Raw genomic sequence first — 23,138 nt, 5'->3', positions numbered from 1 at the left:
TCCTATTCATTACCACTCCCCACCAACCAGAAAATTGCCAATTCTTTTTAGATATTTACATACTAAGGAAGAAGGTTGATACTAACAAAATAGCTTACTTAGCTCAAGAATTAATTATGGAACATGCAATTTGCAATTTCTGGAAATACCCTAATAAGGTGGTCAGTTGAGATTTCAGAATACATCTTGAATGCAGCTTTGGAACATCTGGAGGACCCGTAGCTAGTTCTTTAGCCTTTCCCCAAACCAGATGCATTGCTGCAAAAATTTGGGGGTGGTGAATATAATGGTGTCTGTGATTTGTTCTGTTTGCATCATACAGGCCTCTTGAGCTTATTTAAATACTGGTTAAGGGACTGCTTTGATGTACTGTATATTGTAAAAGCGTGCTCTGCTTTTTTATCTTTTTCATGGGCTGCTATTAAACTCAGTAGTCCAACAAAATCAGTGTTCCTGGTAGAAGTGGGAAGTTCTGCCCTGGGAGTTTGGAAGTTCCAAGACCAAATTATTGTCTTGAATTCAAAAGACTATTGCTTTTCTACTTCGGGCTGGATCGCAGAAGACTTGTTTGTACTTAATAGCTCGTGGGTTTTTTGGGAGAAGGTGGAGAGAGTGGATGTAGTGGCTGCCGCATGCGAGCCACTTCTGCTTTTAATCAGCAACCTTATGATTGGCCTGGTCGTAGGTTGAGTGCAACGTGCAGAACAGTCAGCTGGGTTGTTTAGGGCTGAACAACCCAACCGTTAACAACAAATCATGGGTTAACTGCTGGGTTGTCAAGCCCCTAAACAACCCAGCGCTCTGGGTTCACACGTCACACTCAACAACCTATGAATGGGCTGATTGTAGGTTGATGATTAAAAGCAGAAGTGTTAGGAGCATGGGTGACAGCACATCTGCTCTGTCTCACTTGTGCACAACAACCATGGGCTGTTGTTATCTGCGAGGCAGGTTTGTGTGTGATGTGTTTGGGAATGAGAGAGCTGCTGATGGGAAAGGATATGCAGCTGACTTGTTCATGATGTTATGGCAGAATATCTACTTTTCACTGTTGTACATTGGCTCATGGAGCCAAGATCTTTAGGGTGGGAATTGTGGAGGAAATCAGGTTCAGCTCTGTTTCCGGCAGGAGATGGGACTGGGAGCTTCGGACTGAGGGGGAATTCTTACCAATTAAATAAAGTTATAATCAAGTCTCATTCTTAATGTGGCTGTGTGTATTTCCCCCCATTTTCCCCTCTTCGAACTTGTTCTCCACACCCGGATCTGCCCTATATTCACCAAAGTGGAGAGGTTGGGGTGGGAAGGGAGTAGGAGCAATGGGAAGGTAGGAGTTACAGGAGAGTAGATCTTGGTTGGATATTAGAAGAAAAGCTTTGACAGTGAGAGCAATTCAATAACGGAATGAATACCTGGAGGGTTGGTGGGCTTTCCCTTTCTGAAGGTCTCAAAGCAGAGGCTGAACAGCAATCTGTTGAGGATGCTCTAGCTCTGGATGTCTTGCATGAAGAAGAATGTTAGACTAGATGGCCTAAAAGGCCATCTCCAACGCTGTGATTCTAAAGAACATAGAAACATGGGAAGTTGCCTTATACAGAGTCAGACCATTGGTCCATCTAGCCCAGTATCACTTTAACATTGGCAGCATCTCTCCAGGGTTTCAGGAAAGAGTTTTCCCATTCCTATCAGGAGATGATGGGGATTAAACCTGAATTCAAAGCATGAGGTCTGCCACTGAGCTATGCCCCCCACCTCCAGAGTAATGAATAGGTCAAGAATTGGATTTCTTCCTCCTCTGAACACCCATGAGATTTCACACTTTTAATGTGAAGTCATTGCCCCTATTTGTAATTTGGGTATTCTGTTTGTATACACATCCTGTATGCCAAAATGCAGGGGGGTGAGGGATGGGGCAAAAGTGGGTCTCTACAAACAGGAGAGTCCTCTGAGATACACTTTAAAAACAATGTTGTCTCCCCCACCCAAAAGTTGTTGCGGCCAAAGACTGCGCAAACACATTGCTTTAATGTATCAAACATTGACAGCAGAGAGCCGCATGCAAGTGTGAGCCCTCATACACTTAGGTGGCATTTAGTCTCAGATGAAAGGTCCTCAGATGTGTGTTGTCAGAGACACACACACCCCTACGCGCCCAGTACCAAATCTTTAAATTGAAAAGAAGGGATTCCCCAATCAGCAGAAGTATTTATCTGCCACGGGAGCATAGAGGTTCTGAGTTCCTTCTGTTTTGTGCTTAGAAGTATCAAGGAATGGTTCCTTCTGATCTATGATTAATGTCTGAGCCATGTCAACTCAGAGTGTTAGATATACACAGTATGTGCATTTGTGTGTGTGTGTGTTTTTACATTTCCTCTGTGAACTTACAACCTTTGGGCGCTATCTACACAGATGGAATCTAAGATTGTTCAGAGGAAAGCTTGTGAGTTTTCCTTTGCATAGATCATACATATGATTAAATATACTGTCAGAAAGCTGGTGGTTTTTTATTTATTTTTAAATCTGGGACCTCTTAAGCCTCGATATAGCAATCAGGGTGTTTGTGACTGGTTGTTCCCTGTCTGGTGTTCCAATTCAAAGTGCTTTGTCAGGTACACCAAATACACTGAAAAACAAGTGCTCATGGAAAATGTTCATAACCTACGCCGGTCATGCTACTACTTTCCGTGATACTGATGAAACAGAACTGCATTTTGGACTAAAAGAACAATTTGGAAATAGCAGGACAATACATTATTACACTGGCAAGCCTAACTGGGTTCAGATGTCAAAGAAATCTGAATTTTTAGGGCTAGCAGGATGGTAAAAAGGAGACAAGATCTGTCCTGCAAGAGCAGAAAACAATTTAATTCCACTGACCAGTGGCTCCACCTTTTTTTCCACCCATTATTGCTTCTGTTTTTCATAGGGGTTATCTTGGTTTTGAGGTTGATGCTTATGCACACCCAGTCATACATGCACAGCTGTAGATGGTGGTAGTGATATAGATCTATTTTAGGCTACTGAGAAAGATACAATCTCTTGAGTAGCAGGCAGGAACTTAATAAAACTGAGGCATCCAGGGACATGAAAGCTTGTGGGAGTTAACCGACCAACCACAGGCCGGCCATATTGCTTAGGGGCCAAAGTAGGTGTAATTTTTGTGAACAGCCCAGAGAGCTTCGGCTATTGGGCGGTATAAGAATGCAATAAATAAATAAATAAAGTATTTAAACCTAGATCTGCAGCAATTGCAGAGAAAGTGGTGGGTATTTGTCCACTGTTAAGAATAAACGGGACACATTGTAAGGAGCGCAGAACCCTCGTGGTGCCTGCTGCTTGCTTCCCTGCAGTCTTGCCCAGTGTCTAGTTCCCCTCAGCTAGATTTCAGTAGCTCATGAGGGCCTGGCTGAGAGAGATGTCCAGGCAGAGAGCTGCAGGTAAGTCTTCTGCATGTTTCACATGTGTGCCTTTTAGTTCTTTCAATTGGACACCTCCCAGTGCACTTTCTGTATGATTGGAGCAGATCTGAATTTTAAGCCTTTAAGCACAGGCTAACTATGTGTACTATTTTGCCTGGAATGTTCATGCCCCTATAAGGGACAAGCCAGGGCACTCACTCCCCTGTCAGTTTCTAGCCTCCTGCAATGACCCAACTCTAGTCTGTGCTTTAAGAAAGCCAAACACTGTTTACAGCAAACTGTTTGGCATAAGCTATGACAGGCATCTGTTTTCTGTGTAGAAAAAGAAACCTATCACACCAACCACCTTTCCATTTACGTCAAAGGAAACTGAGCAGTTTGTGGGTTCGCGGGATTTAGCTCTTCACAAGAACATGCACTCAAACCATAAAAGCTGTACATACACTCAGGCTATTGTGCAGAGCAATACTTCAGAGGAGTGGGGTCAAGGAAATTTTACTTTTTGGATTTAAGTATTGGTGCTTGCAGACTGCACGGGGGCAGCTTGTTACTTAGAAGACTCTGCCGCAAGAGATCCAACCTACTGAAGAGCACTGAATGCGTGCATCCTTATCCTCGGACACACCTTCAACAAAGGAATAGACCCGTGTTGGCACATCCCTACATGTTGATATGTAATCAAGCATCCTATCCAGAATCTATGGTAGCCTGAGGAAGTTGGGATTGGCTCTGCACCATCAACTGTTCCTACGGCTTGTGATTTACAAAAGAATTCCTTTCTGTTGGCTGTATCACCATCTCATTTTGTTTTCTGAAGAACTGTTGCCTTTGGTGCCATAGCAGACAGGTGAGTGATGCCCACTTTCAATTCACTGAAAGTAGGGGAAATCGTACTGCCGCTTGAGATCCAACACAATGCTTTTTAAATGAGGGAGACCAAAGAACTGAATTGTAGTCTGAAAATGCATGTATATGCTAATACACCAGTGCAAGAAAGCCCATGGTTATCATGCTGTTGATATGTAGATTGGCAGATGCCAGGTTAGGTCAAGAAACTGCTGAAATGGGTCTCAAGGTGGTGGGGTTTAGGTGAGCAGGCACATGGCTGATGAGGGAGCCATGAATGGGCTGGACACCAAAGCAGCATGGAGGAAGCTACAGAGGTCTAGTTAGTGGAGAAGAGTCACCATGAGGCTTGCTCTATTTACAGGAAACAACCATACTGCTTTGCTTTATCGAAAACGTTTTTCAATTGTACAGTAGGTACATTAACAGATACCAGGGCTCATCCCCAGAACTTAGGTTTCCTGTTCATTTTTAAAAATTATTTTATCTATATCCCACGTTTTTTTCCCCCTTGCAAGGAGCCCAAAGCGACGTATGTAGTCCTGCTGCTCTCCATTTTGTCCTTACAGTAACCCTGTGATGTAAATTAGGCTGAAAGTCTAACTGCCCCAAAGTAACCCAGTCACGGCCGAGTGAGGACTAGAACCTCTGTTGGTCAGTGTTGTCTCTGACCAACACTCTAATCACAACACCATACTTGCTCTCATAGATTTATATGGAATTACATTAATAATGGAGACAGCATTTTGGGTCAGAACTTTTATTTTATCAATATGAGCCATCCCCGCAAACACACGGTCTTAGGCTCACGTCTTCCAGGTTCTAAGGGGTGAATTTCAAGGAAAAGTGAACCTCCTTCTCAGAAAGGTTGTATATTAGTTGGCGTATCACATCTTAACATGCTTTGAGATGGAAGGCATCTGAATTGTGCCATCTTACGCTCTGCCTCATCTATGTAGCTCAAAGAGGCTTCACAAAGACCAGAGCCTTGTGGAGTATTTGGAGTGCATCAAACTTATGGCTAAGGCAGGACTAGGAAACTGGTGGCTCTCCAGTTGTTGAACTACAACTCCCACCAGTTTCAGCCATCATGGGGGATAATCAAGGATGATGGGAGTTGTACTCCAACACCAACTGGAGGGCCACCAGTTCCCCAGCCCTAGCTAATACAGAAAGTTATGCCTTTTCAAATGAGCACACATCAGGTCTACTAGAGCAAAAGATAAAGTTTTCAATGTGCCCAGGTATATGTGCTATATTTTGTCCTGTTCATGTACTGCAGAGATTCCACATCTGTTCAACTGTCTTGTAGGGCAAATATTCTCAAGTGTTTGTCACTCCCTGCAGGACAACTGGCCACCTTACATCCTCATGACTCTTCTCTGGTTTTGTGTATCCATTCTCAGGGTTACCTACTTCCTCCCCAAGCTGTGGGCTAGTGTTAACCTTCCTTGAGAACTCTAACCAATAACCAAGCTAACAACAGCTTACACAAGAGCTTAATAACTGGCAGCTGGTGGTTGGCTCTGCTTGTGACCTCTTTCATACATTTCTAACACACTGCAAGGGTGGGTAAAGCCAGAGCCTTGGCAAATACTACCTCAAGGGCTAATGGCAAGGAATTGTGGATAAAGGTTCCAAGCCCAGGGTCCTTTGGGGGCACATGCATCTGAATGGCCTACAGGATTGCTACCTAGAACAATATTTAGTTTGAGAATGTAGAAAATCCTCCATCTTGGAGGAAAATGTAATAGGTGGGTGGGTGGGTGCATGCGCACGTATACAGCAAGCTCAAACAGGTGGGTGGTTGCAACTGTGCTCGCGTCAATAACGTTTTTTCTGTGTTTTGTTAAAAGGCCTCTCTCTCTCTCTCTCTCTCTCTCTCTCAGCACTGTATTGGAAGACCACTATTGCCTAAACCCACTAGTGAGTAACAGACTATGATGGGAAGTTTACCCAGTAGGAGGAAGCAGATTGTAACTCAGCCAAGTCCACAGTCGGAGATGCAGAACAGCCAAGCCCTCAGCCTCAGCTTTGGTGTCAGGCCACTGGGTGAGTATTATTTTGTGCTATTTGTATGGGAGCTCTGGAGGTGGGTTAGCTACCATCTTGGGTCCATTCCTCACAAACAGCAAAAGAGGCGGTAAGCCGAGAACTTGATTTCAGGTTGCAGGTTCAGGTGGCTGAACACTCCTTCGTGTTTAAATATATATATCCCTGTGCATAGAAAACTAGGTGTCAAAGAAAATATATTCCTGGCACCTAATTTTTTGTTAATATATATTTTTATATAGAGAGAGGAGTATTTAGTTATGAGTTCTCACTGGCAGTCCGAGAGGACACAGCCAAGGTACAGATTTACCACCTTACATACTGTTTGTGAAAATTAGGTCATGTAATGGCATCCCTTTCTGTGTGCCACTAAGAATGGAAGATTCTCCCTGGCACTGCACACTAGCTTCTAATAGAGCAAGAAATTAATGAGTATTATAATTCTCTGCTCGTTGTGTGCAAAAAAAAGGAATGATCTCTTTCTGTTAGTGAGTGTCCTAGAATTGCAACGCCAAGCTGAATCAAGCCCAAAGCTGATTTGTATTGGGGAAACCCAGATTCAAATCCCCACTTGAGAATGGAGGTCACTAGCATGCCAAGTGGAACTCTTAGCTTAATCTACTTCCCAGGATGACTGTGAAGCTCAGCTGCTGTTCTGATCCCCTTGGAGAAAAGAGGGATACAAAGGTAACAAATATATCACCTTGGAGGACTTTACTACTGAAACTGAAATGAGCTAACTGTTGGTGATAAAGATTATGTAGACGAATATCTGATAATATAATTTCATCTGTGCAAGCTAAAAGAATATATTAAAACAATAGAGGTAGGTACAATATTATTGTGCTGTAATGTCCTACAATACGAGAAGTAACCAGTACCAAGTAGAACCAAAACCAATCACGTTGCAACATGACGTCTTCGGCAGTGGTCTAGTACATAAGAAATGTAGAAGGTATATCAGAAAGTAATAAAGCTTATATATACTGACACATTTTACAGGCCATGTTCCGCACAATTACAAACAGGACACTGCATTTAAAAGCTTTATTTTTTAGAACTGCTACATAAATGTGTATTAAAATGCAAAGGTATGTTTTACAATAGCAGATAAAAATGGACACAGCAAGCAAGTGATCCATTTAAAACCTTTTTGACTTAGCAGACTGCCTGGTTCTTTCGGTATCCAAGCCAGTGAGAGCTATAAAGATAAGTACTCTGTATTGTGCCTGGAAAGAACTGGAAGCCAGTGCGGGTGTGTCGTGTTCCCAGGTGCTAACTCCTATCAATATGCTAATAGCTTTCATGTCCATTGTGACTATCCATGCCTGCCATGGCAGCCATTTGATGGTGGGGCCAGAACAGGTTCTCAAATTGCCTAATATGCCCACAGGCCCCCAAAGCTTGTCTATTCCTGTCCTAGCTCCTGGATTCTGGACCAGCTGAAGTTTCCAGATACTCTTCAAAGGCAGCCCCATGTAGATTGTATTGGAGCAATGTTTCAGATAGCAGAAATTGTTTAATTCACACATATACCTTTTTTTTTAATTGTAGGTGCAGAATCCCCTATAGCTGTCGCAGTATGTGATTTCCCTTCTGGGCATGCTGAGCCAATACTCAGGATGGGGGAGCAGCTGAATTTGCTATCTGAGTGAGTACTTGCACCAACAGAGCAGCTGAAGGATAGAGCTCTTGTTAGCCGGCCCCTCCCACCCGCCCACCTTGAGACATGCACCAAGGTGGGCAACAAGGGGCCCCTTGTGGAATTGGCCTAAACCCTTTGAGGTCTGCCCCCAGTAGAATGGCCTTCTGAATTTTTAGAAAGAAGAAAACTAGAAAAATGGCATGGATTTGCATAAAATGTGCATATGCAAATATAAGTATATGTATTTGCAAGTTTAGAATTATTATAATTTAAATAGAAATGCAATACACCTCACCATACTGACTAGGCTCGTATAACATGGTAAACCATGTTAGTGTCAGTGTGGCTTACCATGACTTCTGAACCTGGCACAGGTGATTCAGTGTGGGTTGTTTTTCATGAACAAACCACCCTTAGAACTCATGGCTTGTAGTAGGGTTATTGAAGCTAGCTTGTTCTCATGGTGGCTTGTCCCAAGTGGCTGGAGCCATACCGCTCTTTGCTATCACAGCAGCGGTTGCCTTCAGCCTTCCTGGGCAGCGGCTGCCCCTCCACCAATGCAGAAATGGCTCTTTAGAAGGGCCGTCACTCATTCAACGCTATCATCATCATCATCATCATCATGGTCTTCCACAAGAGCATAGAACTGCCTGTATGCTAGGTATAGTCCTGCCTTGTCAATTTCCTTGTATGTTACAGCTATCAAAGGAAGCAGGGAAGCGGAATAGGTGACATACAGAGAAATTAGCAAGGCAATACAGCATAGAAGCAAAAAGAGGAAAATGTGAGAGAAGTAAGTGCTCTGGAACACTGACAAGTGAGAGGATGTCATTGCCAAGTGAGAGTTATTGCACCCCCTCCTTTTGTACTCTTTTCCGAAGCACTTGCTTCTCTTGCATTTTTCCTCCTTTTTAATGCTTCTGAATTGTGCAAATAGATTAGTAGCTTCTTTTAGTATTATTTCCCCCCCAGTCCTTCACAGGAGTGTGCAGATTAGTTTCTGTGTAGTCTCACCTTGTCCATTTCCTTGTATGTTACCTACTCTACTTTGAGGCCTCCTTTGACAGCTGTAATATATAAGGAAATTGACAAGCCGAAACTACAGTGAATCCTCACTCTTGCACACTTGCAAAAGACGGGCAAAAAGTAAATGCTCTGAAGTCAGCGCTCTGAAAAGGGGTGATGATTGGAGCAGGCCGGGGTGCCAAGCTATAGGGACGAGGATACAAGAGCGGCTGCTATACAAAAGATACTGAGATATGTGCAAGGAGCAGGCTTGGTATGGAAAGAAGTTATGCCAAGCCAAGCTGCTGCCCACCCTATTGCCTGTCAGGGAAGAACATGGATTAGCGAATGAACAACCCACCACTGTTGCTTGTTCTCATTGTGGAAGACTGTGGAAGGTTATCTATGTGCCTTGCTTAGTCTGCTGCTCTGGTGTTAACTGTGGATGGGCAACAGTTCTTATAGCACTTTATCTTTAAACCTGAATTGGACAAGACAGCCCTTCAGATAAGAACATAAGAAGAGCCATGCTGGATCAGACCAAGGGTCCATCTAGTCCAGCACTCCATTCACGCAGTGGCCAACCAGTCATTGGCCAGGGATGAACAAGCAGGACATGGTGCAACAGCACCCTCCCACCCATGTTCCCCAGCAACTGGTACGCACAGGCTTACTGCCTCGAATACTGGAGATAGCACACAACCATCAGGGCTAGTAGCCATTGATAGCCTTCACCTCCAGGATAGAGGATGGTCATCTGTAAAAGAGGACACATGTAGGAAGAAGACTAATCTCTCCATCGTTTGTGCTTAATGCCCAGTTCTTTCGCATGCTAGTCAAGTCCCAAAAGAGAGAGAATTACATTTTTCTCACAGCAAAGTCTGCTCTCTTCCCTAATTTTTTACTTCTAAGAAGGAAAGATCTCCAAGAAGTCTGACACCAAAATGTTTTTATGCTCAGTTTTAAAATTATGCTTTGTCCTTGCAGAAACGGTGAATGGTGGAAAGTGGAGTCTATCAGAAGCGGCAAAGACTGCTGTGTTCCCTGCAACCACATAGCTAAAATCTCTCACAGGTAGGAGCTGTGGCTTTTTCATTTATAGAGCAACAGCGTTGGCTAGTTGGGAAGGCTTTGGGAAGCAGTAGAACAGCAATGTGGGCACACTCAAAGGGTTGCCTTAGCCCACAAGGGACACTGCATCCCCCTGGAGGAACCAATCCATCCTCCATCCCCCACCCAACTTCTACGGGGGTTAAGGGCACTAACTCACGGAGCACTCTTGCCTTTCAGATGGCTCTACAAGGGCATTGACCGATCCAAAGCTGAGGAGCTGCTGTTGCTGCCTTCCAACTGTGAAGGCTCTTTCCTGATAAGAGAAAGCCAAATGAGGAAAGGTACGGAAGCCCTTTGAATTGTAGAGAAGTGGGCTATGCCTATGCGGCAGGGTCTTGCTATTTTATTGTTTTACTCTGTACAGCACCATGTACACTGATGGTGCTATATAAATAAATAATAATAATAATAGCTCTAGAAATGTGAGGCGGGACCATTTTGTGTGTGGGTTTTTGAATGCCTTTCAAGTATCTGTAGTTCTTGTATACAGTCATGTTAGACAAACCTTATAACTACCCTGTGAGGCAGCCCAAATATTACCCGAGAGAATGGTGACTTGTCAAAAGCCACTTAATGAATTTCCAGCTTTGGGGAGTTGATGCTTATGTCCCAACTCACACACTACCAGCGTGTCAGATTTGGCCTACAGAAGTTTTATAGTTTTAGATATTCACACTTCAGGAAAGTGATGACGCTGGGTCAAATCAACTTCTCAAAGTTGTTAACCTGGTCTTTTAGAGCAGGGGTGGGCATAAGGTAGGTTGGAATCTACTGGTACATCACCAACTGATTTGCAGTAGATCAGCAAGGATCTCAGACTCCCAATTCTTTAACAATAATTAATACAAAATTACTGTGTTCACATGGTGGGTTAGCGTGCCGGGTGAACCTGGACCAGTTTTATCAGAGTGGTTTATCACCCTGATAACCCATGGTCTGGTCTAGGGGCTGTTTTATGCACAATGAGTTGGCGTGTTCTCTGAACCCAGACATGCCAACCCATTGTGGGTAAAGCGAGCCACTCAGTAAAAGGACCTGAAAACCCTGCCATTCCTCCTGAGTGCAGCCGTGATCGCTTTTCGTGATTGTGGCCAAGCCGCTGCCAGTACCCCTTACTAGCGAAAGCCCTTCCAAAGTGCCCAAACAGCACTGCTGCCCCAACCTCCCCAGGCTCCCACCAAGCTCCTGATCCCTGCTTCAACTGCTATCCTGACTGGCGGTTGGAGCCTTTGAAAATAAAATTTTTGCATGCAGATGGGGCCAGGAATTTTTTTGTATTTCCCCAGCCCTGTTTTATGTTCATGAAGCCCCTATATTTGTTGTTGTTATTTCTATATATATGAGCTATTTGTGGCTTTACACTTGTGCAACTCTGGCTATCAGGGGTGTTGCTGGGCCTGGGCTCATGGGGCCCAAGCCCTGAATCTATTTTCCAGTGCCCTGAGTGTCCATTGGTGCCAAAAATGTTTCTTCCTTTGCTTAATTGCTATGCAGGGAGCAAGTTTCAAAGGGGGTGGGGGAAGGTGTAGCTCTCTGGTTACTAATGCTGCAAAACCCCTCCACATTCCCCTGCATGTGGGGGGAGATAAACATTGGTTTGGGATGATCTGGGTCAGGGGACATATTGAAAAAATTGACTTTGAGGTGAATGAGACATTAATCCGCTGGCTTAGCTGCCTGTGAAATTTAAATAATTCCTAGTAATTATTTCTAAATTTTCATAAATAACCTATGCAGATTTTATGCAGATTTGTGTCATGTGGACCTGGGCCCCAAATGTTTTCAGTGCCAAGCGACACCCTTGACAGATATGCAGAATAGAGGGGGGTTGTCTTGGCCAAACATACAAGGTAACAGTCAAAGCTGCAAGGAAGAAATGCTGTTTTGACAGAGTGTAGATCACCCCCGCCTCTCAGTATGGCTATCCCCAGGGTTCAAAGCAATGGCCTGAACCTTCAGGGTGCCCTAATAGGAATACCCACTTGGCCAAGTCCCCAGCAACTATTCTAAGGCTGCCTGAGACCCCCACCCACCCAGCCACCCTTTTCTCTACAGATCTTTGTAACCACCTCTATTTTGACAGCTGCCAAACTAGAAGAAGTTACTCCCTTTGTGGGAGAAAACTGGGGTGGCATGCAGTTTGATATGAAAACAGGGTGCTGCAGACTGGGAAAAGGGTGCACGAGAAGGAGGGAATCCCCAAGGTTTGGGGTGGCACTTTAAATCCCTGGGGTTACTTGGTGATCTTGAGGGCTTTTCAGGTGGGAAAAATGCTCAAGATCACCCAGTTAGAAGAGTGCCTCCCTGGATTTAAAGTCTTGCCTGGATCTTGGGGGTGCTCCCCAACTAAGACAGGACAGTTTTCATCTAAAACTGCATGCCAACCCTTTTTTTGCTCATTTCTATTAGTTGCTTGTGGTAGGTGGGCAGCAGGGGAAATGACTGGATCGGCTTGAAAAAGGCTCTAAGAGTATGCTGCTGAATTTTGCTCTCTTGTCTCAATCAGGTTGTTACTCCTTGTCCATCAGGCACACAAATCGTGCATCCTGGGATTGTGTAAAACACTATCGCATTCACTGCATGGAGAACAGTTGGCTTTATATCTCTCCTCGCCTCACCTTCCCAAGCTTGCAAGAGCTGGTGGATTACTATTCTGGTAACTTTTCATTTTTCTCTGATTTTGGTTTAATAAAAGGAAAAGACAACAATCTAGTAACACATAGATCATGTGTACAAAAGAAAAAACTATGGTGTTATGCTAAAGCCCGGTAAGTCTTTAGCAGGACCTCAGCTTTCATTTTACACTAGCAAATTGAGTCGAGCTGGAAGGGGGCTATAAGGCCATCGAGTCCAATTCAGGAATCCAACTTAAAGCATACTAGACAGGTGGTTGGCCAGCTGCCTCTTGAAGGCCTCTAGTGTGGGAGAGCCTAGGTAACTGGTTCCATTGTTGTACTGCTTTAACAGTCAGGAAGTTTTTCCTGATGTCCTAATGGAGCCTGGCTTCCTGTAACTTGAGCCCATTATTCTGTGTCCTACACTCTGGGAAGATCGTGAAGAGATCCTGGCCCTCCTCTGTGTGACAACCTATCAAGTATTTGAAGCGTCCTATCGTCTCTCCCCTCAGTCTTCTCTTCTCAAGGCTAAACATGCCCAATTCGCTTCTCTCTTACCAGCAGGTTTTGCCCAGGAGTAGCACTTCTAGTTTTACCATAGAAGTTAATAACTGCTATTCACTCTTTTACAAAAACGAAGTGTACTTAAAATGCATCATCAGGTCTCCATAAATATGCATCAGAGGCAACCATAAATTTCAACCCCTGTGGCCAGCAGGCAAAGCTTTTAGGATACCCTACCAAAAAGTCTAGCCTTTCAAAAAAGCTCTCAGCAACACAGAGACAATGCTGGGACTACATTTAATGGGTTGGCAGAGAGGACTGCTGCTCATCCAGACACACACTGCCTCCCATTCATTCAAACTTCCTTGTTGGGCAGCAGATAGAAAAGAGCCCTACTTTGCCCTTGTGGGATAAGAAATGGGGAAGCAACTTCTCCCTGGTCACTAGAACTGACAACTGGCTACCAATCCATCCAAAATTCTCCATTCAGCAGTTGGGGCTAAATCTACATTTGGTGAAAGCAGTTCTGGTGTGCTTATGTGCTGCCATTCCTGCAAATTGCTATTTACTTCACCACTGGGAACTTGACAAGGATCCCTGATAAGTCTTGGCCTGGATTCTATTTCTTGGTCCTGCTAAAGGGAGAAAAAATATTGGGAACTGGCATCACTATAAAGAGGTGCTTCCACCAACAGAAAAGCCGGAGCCCCGCTGTGTGGTTGTCAGCGCCTGGTGGTACATATGGAAAGCCCAGCTTAAGTTATTCTCTTCTTCTTCTCCTCCTGCTTTTATAGAAACTAGAGGTGGCTTATGTTGCTGCTTGAAGGAGCCGTGCTTCATTCAAGAATCTACTTCAGGCTTCCTCCACCACCTTTCCAAAGCCGTGGTAGTGAAAAAGCCAGCTCTCAATTGGCAGGAGATTAACAGGTATGTATTACACTAATATCCTACCTTTCTTCATTATAAAACTCAAGACCAACAGCCTAGCTCAACATTCCACAATGAATTGTCCACTTTTCAGAGAAGCAGCAAATGTACACTATTTGGGGATTTTAAAATGATTGTTTTCAGATCTTGGGGCATATAGTATTGCCATGCACATTGTTTGAAATGTTTGTTTGAGCATGGTTTAACACAGAGTGACTTATATATGAAACAAGATATGCCCACATTTGTGGAAAACACTAGGTTAGGACACTAATTCTTCTGCTTTACAGTATTTTGACTCAGAATTGCTTTTTCCTGTCTAGCTCTGACCTGTTCTCAGAAGGTCCCCTACCAGAAGATTATCCCATCAGCCTAGGCCTGCGGGAATCTGTCACTTCTTACCTGTTAATGACTGAAGACCTGTCCTTAGAGGATACACTCGACGAGCAGGGGTGGAGATCCAAAGATACTTAAAGCCGCTATTGGAAAACATTTTTGCAATATGGAACTTGAACACAATATAAGACTTTTATAGTGACAATTTCTTGGTGCAGTATGAATAGTGATCAAATTATGCTGCGAGGCTGCCTTTTAAAGTCACTACTGTACATTTTATTTTATTTTTAGTTACTTTGGGCTCATTGTATTCTATTTGAATAATACACACACACACACACATACATACACAGTCGTGTGAAAAAGAAAGTACACCCTCTTGGAATTGTATGATTTTACATATCAGGACATAATAACAATCATCTGTTCCTTAGCAGGTCTAAAAATTAGGGAAATACAACCTCAGATAACAACACATGACATATTACACTGTGTCATGATTTATTTAACAGAAATAAAGCCAAAATGGAGAAGCCATGTGTGAAAAAGTAAGTCCACCCTTACTGCTTCCATAGGAATTAAGATACTAAGTAGCAGACAGGTGCTGCTAATCAAATGCCCGTGATTGATCATCAGCAAGTATGACCACCTCTATAAAAGTTGAAGTTTTTTCAGTTTGCTGGTCTGGAGCATTCAGGTGTGTGTTAACACAATGCCAAGGAGGAAAGACATCAGCAATGATCTTAGAGAAGCAATTGCTGCTGCCCATCAATCTGGGAAGGGTTATAAGGCCATTTCCAAACAATTTAAAGTCCATCATTCTACAGTGAGAAAGATGATTTAAAAGTGGAAAACATTCAAGATAATTGCCAATCTTCCCAAGAGAGGACGTCCCAGCAAAATCACCCCAAGGTCAGACTGTGCAATGCTCAGTGAAATTGCAAAAAACCCAAGAGTTACATCTCAGACTCTACAGGCCTCAGTAAGCATGTTAAATGTTAAAGTTCATGACAGTACAATTAGAAAAAGACTGAACAAGTATTGTTTGTTTGGAAGGGTTGCCAGGAGAAAGCCTCTTCTCCCTAGAAAGAATGTGGCAGCACAGCTTAGGTTTGCAAAGTTGCATCTGAACAAACCACAAGACTTCTGGAATGATGTCCTTTGGACAGATGAGACCAAAGTGGAGAAGTTTGGCCATAATGCACAGCGCCACGTTTGGTGAAAACCCAACACAGCATATCAGCACAAACACCTCATACCAACTGTCAAGCACGGTGGTGGAGGGATGATGATTTGGGCTTGTTTTGCAGCCACAGGACCTGGGAACCTTGCAGTCATTGAGTCGACCATGAACTCCTCTGTATACTCTTCCAGAACACTTGAGAACTACAAACTCAATCACAGCTTTTAAAACTCAGCTAAAAACTTTTCTTTTCCCTATAGCTTTTAAATATTGAGTTTGTTCTGACTCTATACTGTTAGCTTCACCCTACCCGGTGCCTGTTTACCCTACCCTGTGCCTGTTTGCATTCTCTTTCCCTCCTTATTGTTTACTACAACTTTATTAGATTGTAAGCCTATGCGGCAGGGTCTTGCTATTTACTGTGTAATCTGTACAGCACCATGTACATTGATGGTGCTATATAAATAAATAAAATAATAATAAAATAATAAAATAATAATAATAATAATAATAATAATACCACCAAAGTATTCTAGAGTCAAACGTGAGGCCATCTGTCCGACAGCTAAAGCTTGGCCGAAATTGGGTCATGCAACAGGACAATGATCCCAAGCACACCAGCAAATCTACAACAGAATGGCTGAAAAAGAAAGACTCAAGGTGTTGCAATGGCCCAGTCAAAGTCCAGACCTCAACCCAATTGAAATGCTGTGGCGGGACCTTAAGAGAGCTGTGCATAAACAAATGCCCTCAAACCTCAATGAACTGAAGCAAAGTTGTAAAGAAGAGCGGGCCAAAATTCCTCCACAACGATGTGAGAGACTGCTAAAGTCATACAGAAAAGGATTACTTCCAGTTATTGCTGCTAAAGGTGGTTCTACAAGCTATTGAATCATAAGGTGTACTTTTTCACACATAGTTTATTATGCCCTGATATGTAAAATCATACAATTCCAAGAGGGTGTACTTTCTTTTTCACACGAATATATATATATATAAATACGTTGCACTTTCAGAGCTTTACTGCCAGTATCTTATAGCTGGTCTATTATTCCACTGAACACAAACAGATGTTCACAATAAAGTTTTTTTTAAAGTTTTCTTCAGTGGAGCATCTGCTGTCTTGATAGTTCATGAAGTTGAGAAGGATATACTTCTAGTTTTAAGAGCAAAAATGGTATGGCAATTAAACCAAAGCTGCTTTGTTTTTTTACTGTGCTATCTTCTAGAGGTGAGGGATGAAAGTTGTTCAAATACATCAGAGATGAACAGTGGATATATGCAGGGGGCAGTTTGTACATCATATTTGCCTGCCGGGGTGCCTTGGCCTTGTCTGCTAGGCTGAAATTCTGTGTGTTGACCATCAATGCATTTATTGACTTTACCACCAATCAGTATTATCAGTCACAGCAGCTTAAATCACCTTCCATTGGCTCCATGTGGCAAATCTTGTCCAACAACATATCTAAAATTGCTGTGTCTATCGTAACCATCTTCCAAGAGGCTTAGGATGGCATACGTGCCATGCCATACCATTTTATTCTTACCACAATTTAAGATAGGCTAGGGCAACCTTGCTAGAGTCCAAAACACCTAGAGTGTACCAAGCATGGATACGTTAAGATAGGAACTTTTTTAAAAAAACAAGGCTGTTTGGTGTTTGCTTCACATTACACAGTGGTCTATGTCTGTGGCTTGTAGACAAAACGGGGATGGGAGGAGCAGGACCAAGCTAACTGCACCAACAGCCTCTTTTAAGACCTTGAGGAAAGAATGTTTTAAAGCTTCAGTGCACAAAAAGAATTTCTAAAATATGTTAACTTGTTTAAATTAACATTTAAATTAAATCCTAAAGTAAACAAGGCTTAAGTTAAATGTCCCTGTACTAAATCGAGTACAATTTAGATGTAGAAGCAAGCAAGTTCCTCAAATATTATCTCCAAGTCAAATTGTTTGCATAAAAATTCCTTATGTTCCAGTAGCATGTACCCAAAGACCAATCCTTCTGTACTTACAGTGCATCATGTAATTGGAAGCAAGCATGTAGCCTTGATCAAGCAATTACCACTGCTATGTGGGGGGCGGGGGGAATCAGTGGTCATACAAATGGCTTTGAAACTAAGAAGGGAACATTGTTTTGGAGGGTAAATTTCTTGTGTATAAGTATATGCAACTTTCCTTTATAAAAGCAGCCATGTAAAGTCCTCCAAGGTTACCAGCTTACTAATAGGCTGGTGGGGGACAAGGGAAAGGCAGGTTTTTAAAAAAGGTATTTTACTGAACAGGCTGCTGGAGGGATTGATCAACCTGCTTTGATATCTGTTCTAGCCATGGAAAGCTCTTTCCTCTCTGGCTATTATATAAAGTTTGCCAGTACAGCCTAATCACTCACCTGCAATCACAGGTTTAGATACTGCATCCATCAATAGTAGTGTCTACGAGCACAGGCTATAGAGCTGGGATCCAAACATGTGTGTTTTTAAAAGCAGCAATCCCTTCCGTTCATGGGTGTGTTTGTATTCCTGCTTTTAAAACCCCTCCTTCCACTTCAAGCTATTGCAAGTGGTCTTTTTTAAGGGGATGTAGTTCAAAAGAACTTTGGAATTTTAAACTGGTATTTCTAGGGCATCACATACATACTTTCATACTCATAGCTCCAACAATGTACACTTCTACTTATGTCAATAGCTACAGCTGCATCCTGAGCAAGGCAAATGGGACAGAACTGCTAAAACAGTAACCTCAAGATTGGAACATAAATGGCTGCTGGGAGACCTGACAAGTAGATCTATTCATATACTATTTTCAATACTGTTTAAAGATGGAGAAAAAACAAATAACTTCACTTGTGTAGTATTTCTGAACCTCTCAGGGATTGTGATGAAGAAAAGAGGAGCAATCCCTACTAGTTGTCTGATCTATTACTTTGCTATACAGCAAAGCAGACAAGGCTCCTAACCATTGAGCAAGGGACATTTACATGGTTAAAAAAACAAGGAACAAACTGGTCAAATATCAGAAGCTTTAGTCATCCATCATTTGTTTACAGCTGGAAGATGGAAAGTTGGGGGTATCTGGGTAACTGAATATCACTGTGATAACTCCCACAAGTGTCATTTAATGATCACATGAGCTTTATTCCAAATTATTACAGCAAAATAAGTTTTATCTGCTGTACAGATGTTACACACACAACCAATAAGTGCCAATAAATTGGAGACAAATTATTCCCTGAAATTAGTCTTGGCACAAAAGCCTTTGTTTCAACTTTGAATAGTGTAGCAATTCTTTCAGAAGGAGATCAGCTGGTCAAAATGCTAATTGTAGTTATTGTTATTTCTATGACATTGGCTAACTGAAATTTACATAATTCTGCAGCATATAAACATTACAGATTTATATCCATAATTATCACTTTGTACACTTAACAGGTCTTCAACTCACAAATGTGCTTTAATCTTAAACTTTGGTGGTGTCAAAAACAGAACTCTGATATCAAGGTAATAAAAACCCAACATTCAGAACACCCTCAATGCAAAAATAGTCCATTCCTGTCCACCTCAAAATAACCTTTTGTCCCAGATGTTATCTAACAAAGAGGAAAAAAAACATTGATGGAAATATGATCTGCAGGCAAATGTGTTTTTTAAACATATCAAATACTTACAATACACCAGTTTCCAAAAGGTACTGTATAATGTAGCTTCAACTTAAGCAGCATTTTCACTTTGATCTCACAAATAATACAAATAAGGAAACTAAAAATAATAAGTACAAAAAGGGATTTTGAAAACATACTGTTTAACATAACGTCCCATTGCCTTTGGGGACAGTACCTCATGCATAGATCTTGAGGTTTCATTTACACAAATATAAAATAAACTGATTCCCAAAACCACACATTTACAAGTCTCTACAATGAGAACGTTTATAATATTGAAAAAGACTACATTTCAAACTATAACCGGAATGGCAATTATTAACAGTAGCATAGAAAACTACACTGTGTCTATCACAGACCATGGCTAAATCTGAATTTGTGTAGTACACCTTTTATCTCAGAGACTTTTGTACCCTGCCATGAGGGTGGTCTCATCAGCACTAGGTCATGGGAGGCACAGCATGGCCAGATTTAGAAATTCAAGAATGCACAGAAGTACAACATAAACGGGTTTCCCAGTACCATAAAAGTCATGCTACAATGACATGATAAATATGGAAAACGATCATTTACTAGGAAAAGAAGTGCAACCAAGTTGTGACCTTCTACTACATCTATTTAAAATAGTAGATAAGTTTCAGGTCATTATCTGCCAACCTCTTGTAACAGCATACAATAAAATTAGACATTCATACTTGCTAGGCTTGAAAATAATATCTTCTATTGATTAAATACTGTGGTTATGCATAAACCATTTGAAAAAAGAATGACTCCATCTGGTGCACTAGTCACTTAAATAAACTATGCAGAATGTAATTTACAGCCTTGGTCAACTAATCATTTTTGGCTCTTAGAACTTTGTTCTCCAGTGGCACAATTTTGTCAGTGTATGTATGCAAAGAACGTTAATGTTTAATTCAACAACTTGATACAAGGAATGAAAAGTCTATTGTCAACCTGTTCCTAGCCGCTGAAGACAAGAATAAATCCCTTCCCATAATGTTAAAAATGCCTAGCAAAAGCCAAATAAACAAAAGATAAGGGCAACCTCATTACTTTTTTGAAGAGTAACCCTTGTCCCTAAACAATTCCCTGAAGTCAGTTCTGCATCACATGCAACAAGCATGCTATTCCACTTAAACAGAGAGTGCTCATCATGTGATATGCTCCAGCCATCATGTAGAAATCTCCAGTATCATGTTGAACAACAAAGCGCTATTTGTTGGACTTTGCCCAAGTCTGTGAGGAGTTGTTTTATACAATGTTTAAGTTGAGGGAGTCTAGCTAGTGGCTCTGGTGGTTCCAACTCTCCAGTATAATCCAACCAGCTCTCTAAAACTGGAAGAAAAAAAAATAACATTAATGTTCACAAATATGCTCACATATGCTTTATCAAGACAGTTTTCTCCTTCCTTTAGATTTTTTTTAAAGGGCATTCTATATCTACCAGAGGAGCATAAACAAGCTTTAGCCTCCACCTCTCACCAAGACATAGTCCCATGCTTTTCTCTGTACTAGAGGATTTGAAAGTTGCCACACAATGTCAATTTTTAAAAAGTAGATCTAGGAAATTACAGGTTAATGTTTATTCTGGGTAAATTGGTGGGGGGGAAACACGGTTACTTAGCACACAGGAGAACAAATTAGAATGGATGCGGGATGTCCCGCCTCATCAATCTTTTGGAGTACTTTCAACAAGCAAGTGGATGTGGTGATATAGTAGAAACCTCAACTTGCAAACAGTATAGTTCCCTCACCAAATCTAAATGCCATGGAATAACAGGGTGGAGCCCATTATGGTTCAGTACCTGATTAAACAACAGAAGACAAAGGATAGGAATAAAACTTTCCCCAACAAACACAACTGAGTGAAGTAAAAAGTGGATCTATATTGGGCCCATTGCCATTAGCCTCTTTATCAATGATTTGGGAGTTAGGCATGAGCAGTCAAGTAGCCAAATTATTCAGGATAGTAAAAATCCAAGTACACTGTGAAGCACTCCAAAAGAATCTCTCCAAACTGGACAAGAAATTATAAATGGAGTTCAAAAGTATGGAGTAATGCATGTTTGGGGCAGAATATCTTGATTATATACAAAGGTGGTGGGGGTTTGAAATGGCAATGATCATCCAGGTAAAGTGTCTTGGAATTGTGGTGGATAGCTCAATGAAAATACAAACTCAGTTTATGGCAACTATGGAAAAAGCAAATTCCATGTTAGGGATTATTTTTAAAAAGGACTGAAAATAGAACTACCAGTATTATTCTTTTAATATACTCTACAGATCTGGCCACATTTAGAATACTGTGTACAGTTCTAGTTTCAAGAGTGTATTGTAGATCTGGAAAAGCAGAAAAAGACAACCAAAATGATCGAGTTAGTTGGAGCATCTTCCCTATGGGGAAAGGCTAAAACATTTGAGGCTTTTTAAGTTTAGGAAAAATGACTACCAAGAATTGGGGCATGGTAAGAGATTTATAAACATATGCATGGTGTGGGGAATGTGGATAAAATTTCTCAAGACTAGACAAAACACAGGGAAGGCTGGTCACCAACAATTCAGCACTATATTCTGAGGCAGCACAGTTGCTTTGGACATCATCAGGGTTATCACATAATGTTGAGGATGTGACATGAATTGGACCAATTGGATGGTATTAAAGGCAAAACTGAAGTACTTTGGCCACATAATGAGAAGACAGGATACCCTGGAGAAGAGGCTGATGCTAGGGAAAGTGGAAGGCAAAAGGAAGAGGGGCCGACCAAGGGCAAGATGGATGGAGGATATTCTGGAGGTGACAGACTTGACCTTGGGGGAGCTAGGGGTGGTGACGGCCGACAGAAAGCTCTGGCGTGGGCTGGTCCATGAAGTCACGAAGAGTCGGAAGCGACTGAACGAATAAACAACGAATTCTTTTAATTGCACTGCCTTGAATAATGAAGGAAGATAGAGGACATCAGGTGGAACTTAAATTAATTCCACAGCAACTTGTAAAAAGGTGAACCAAAAAAGTTGTTGTTATTATTATTATTAATTTATTTATATAGCACCATCAGTGTACATGGTGCTGTACAGAGTAAAACAATAAAATAGCAAAACCCTGCCGCATAGGCTTACATTCTAATAGAATCGTAATAAAACAATAAGAAGGGGAAGAGAATGCTCCAAATAGGCACAGGGTAGAGTAAAACTAACAGTATAAAAGTAAGATCAAAATCAAGTTCTAAAAGCTTTAGGAAAAAGAAAAGTTTTTAGCTGAGCTTTAAAAACTGTGATTGAACTTGTAGTTCACAAATGTTCTGGAAGAGCGTTACAGGCATAAGGGGCAGCGGAAGAAAATGAATGAAGCCAAGCAAGAGAAGTAGAGACCCTTGGGCAGGTAAGAAACATGGCATCTGAGGAGCGAAGAGCACGAGCGGGGCAATAGTGTGAGATGAGAGAGGAAAGATAGGAAGGAGCTAGAATGTGAAAAGCTTTGTAGGTCCAACAGGAGAAGTTTATATTGGACTCTGAGGTGAATTGGAAGCCAATGAAGAGATTTCAGAAGTGGAGTAACATGGTCAGAGCAGCGAGCAAAGAAGATGATCTTAGCAGCAGAGTGGTGAACAGAAACCAACAAACTGATGTGAGAAGAAGGAAGGCCAGTGAGAAAAAGGTTACAGTAGTCCAACCGAGAAATAACCAATGCATGAACAAGAGTCTTGGCAGAAGAGACAGACAAAAATGATCGAATCCTGGCAATATTATATAGGAAAAAATGACAGGATTTAGCTACTGTCTCAATATGAGGAATAAAGGAGAGCGAGGAGTCAAATATAAAGCCAAGACT

The 23,138-nt window shown here is 41.9% G+C and overlaps 2 protein-coding genes across 5 annotated transcripts in view; one reads left to right on the top strand and one right to left on the bottom strand.

Annotated features, from left to right (window-relative positions):
• The first annotated feature begins 3,626 nt into the window (after positions 1–3,626).
• SLA2 (Src like adaptor 2) lies at positions 3,627–14,606 on the top strand. The gene is made up of 8 exons (XM_063119856.1): positions 3,627–4,266; positions 6,169–6,317; positions 7,872–7,968; positions 9,955–10,041; positions 10,258–10,361; positions 12,587–12,736; positions 13,994–14,126; positions 14,450–14,606. The coding sequence occupies exons 2-8, from the start codon at positions 6,206–6,208 to the stop codon at positions 14,598–14,600; spliced, it is 834 nt and encodes a 277-aa protein (XP_062975926.1). The 5' UTR covers positions 3,627–4,266; positions 6,169–6,205; the 3' UTR covers positions 14,601–14,606.
• Positions 14,607–18,756: 4,150 nt separating this feature from the next.
• The window catches only part of PHF20 (PHD finger protein 20), a 49,926-nt gene continuing 45,544 nt past the window's right edge, over positions 18,757–23,138 (bottom strand). For all 4 annotated transcript variants that reach the window (XM_063144725.1, XM_063144741.1, XM_063144733.1 and 1 more), the window contains one exon: positions 18,757–20,644. In XM_063144725.1, coding sequence (XP_063000795.1) covers positions 20,502–20,644 — 143 coding nt within the window. In that variant the 3' untranslated portion in view covers positions 18,757–20,501. The remainder of the gene's footprint in view (positions 20,645–23,138) is intronic.

The sequence above is a fragment of the Elgaria multicarinata genome, chromosome 1, assembly GCF_023053635.1.
Source record: "Elgaria multicarinata webbii isolate HBS135686 ecotype San Diego chromosome 1, rElgMul1.1.pri, whole genome shotgun sequence".
Taxonomy (NCBI): domain Eukaryota; kingdom Metazoa; phylum Chordata; class Lepidosauria; order Squamata; family Anguidae; genus Elgaria; species Elgaria multicarinata.
The sequence above is the reverse complement of the archived record's forward strand: the minus strand, read 5'-3'. Positions and strand labels throughout refer to the sequence as shown.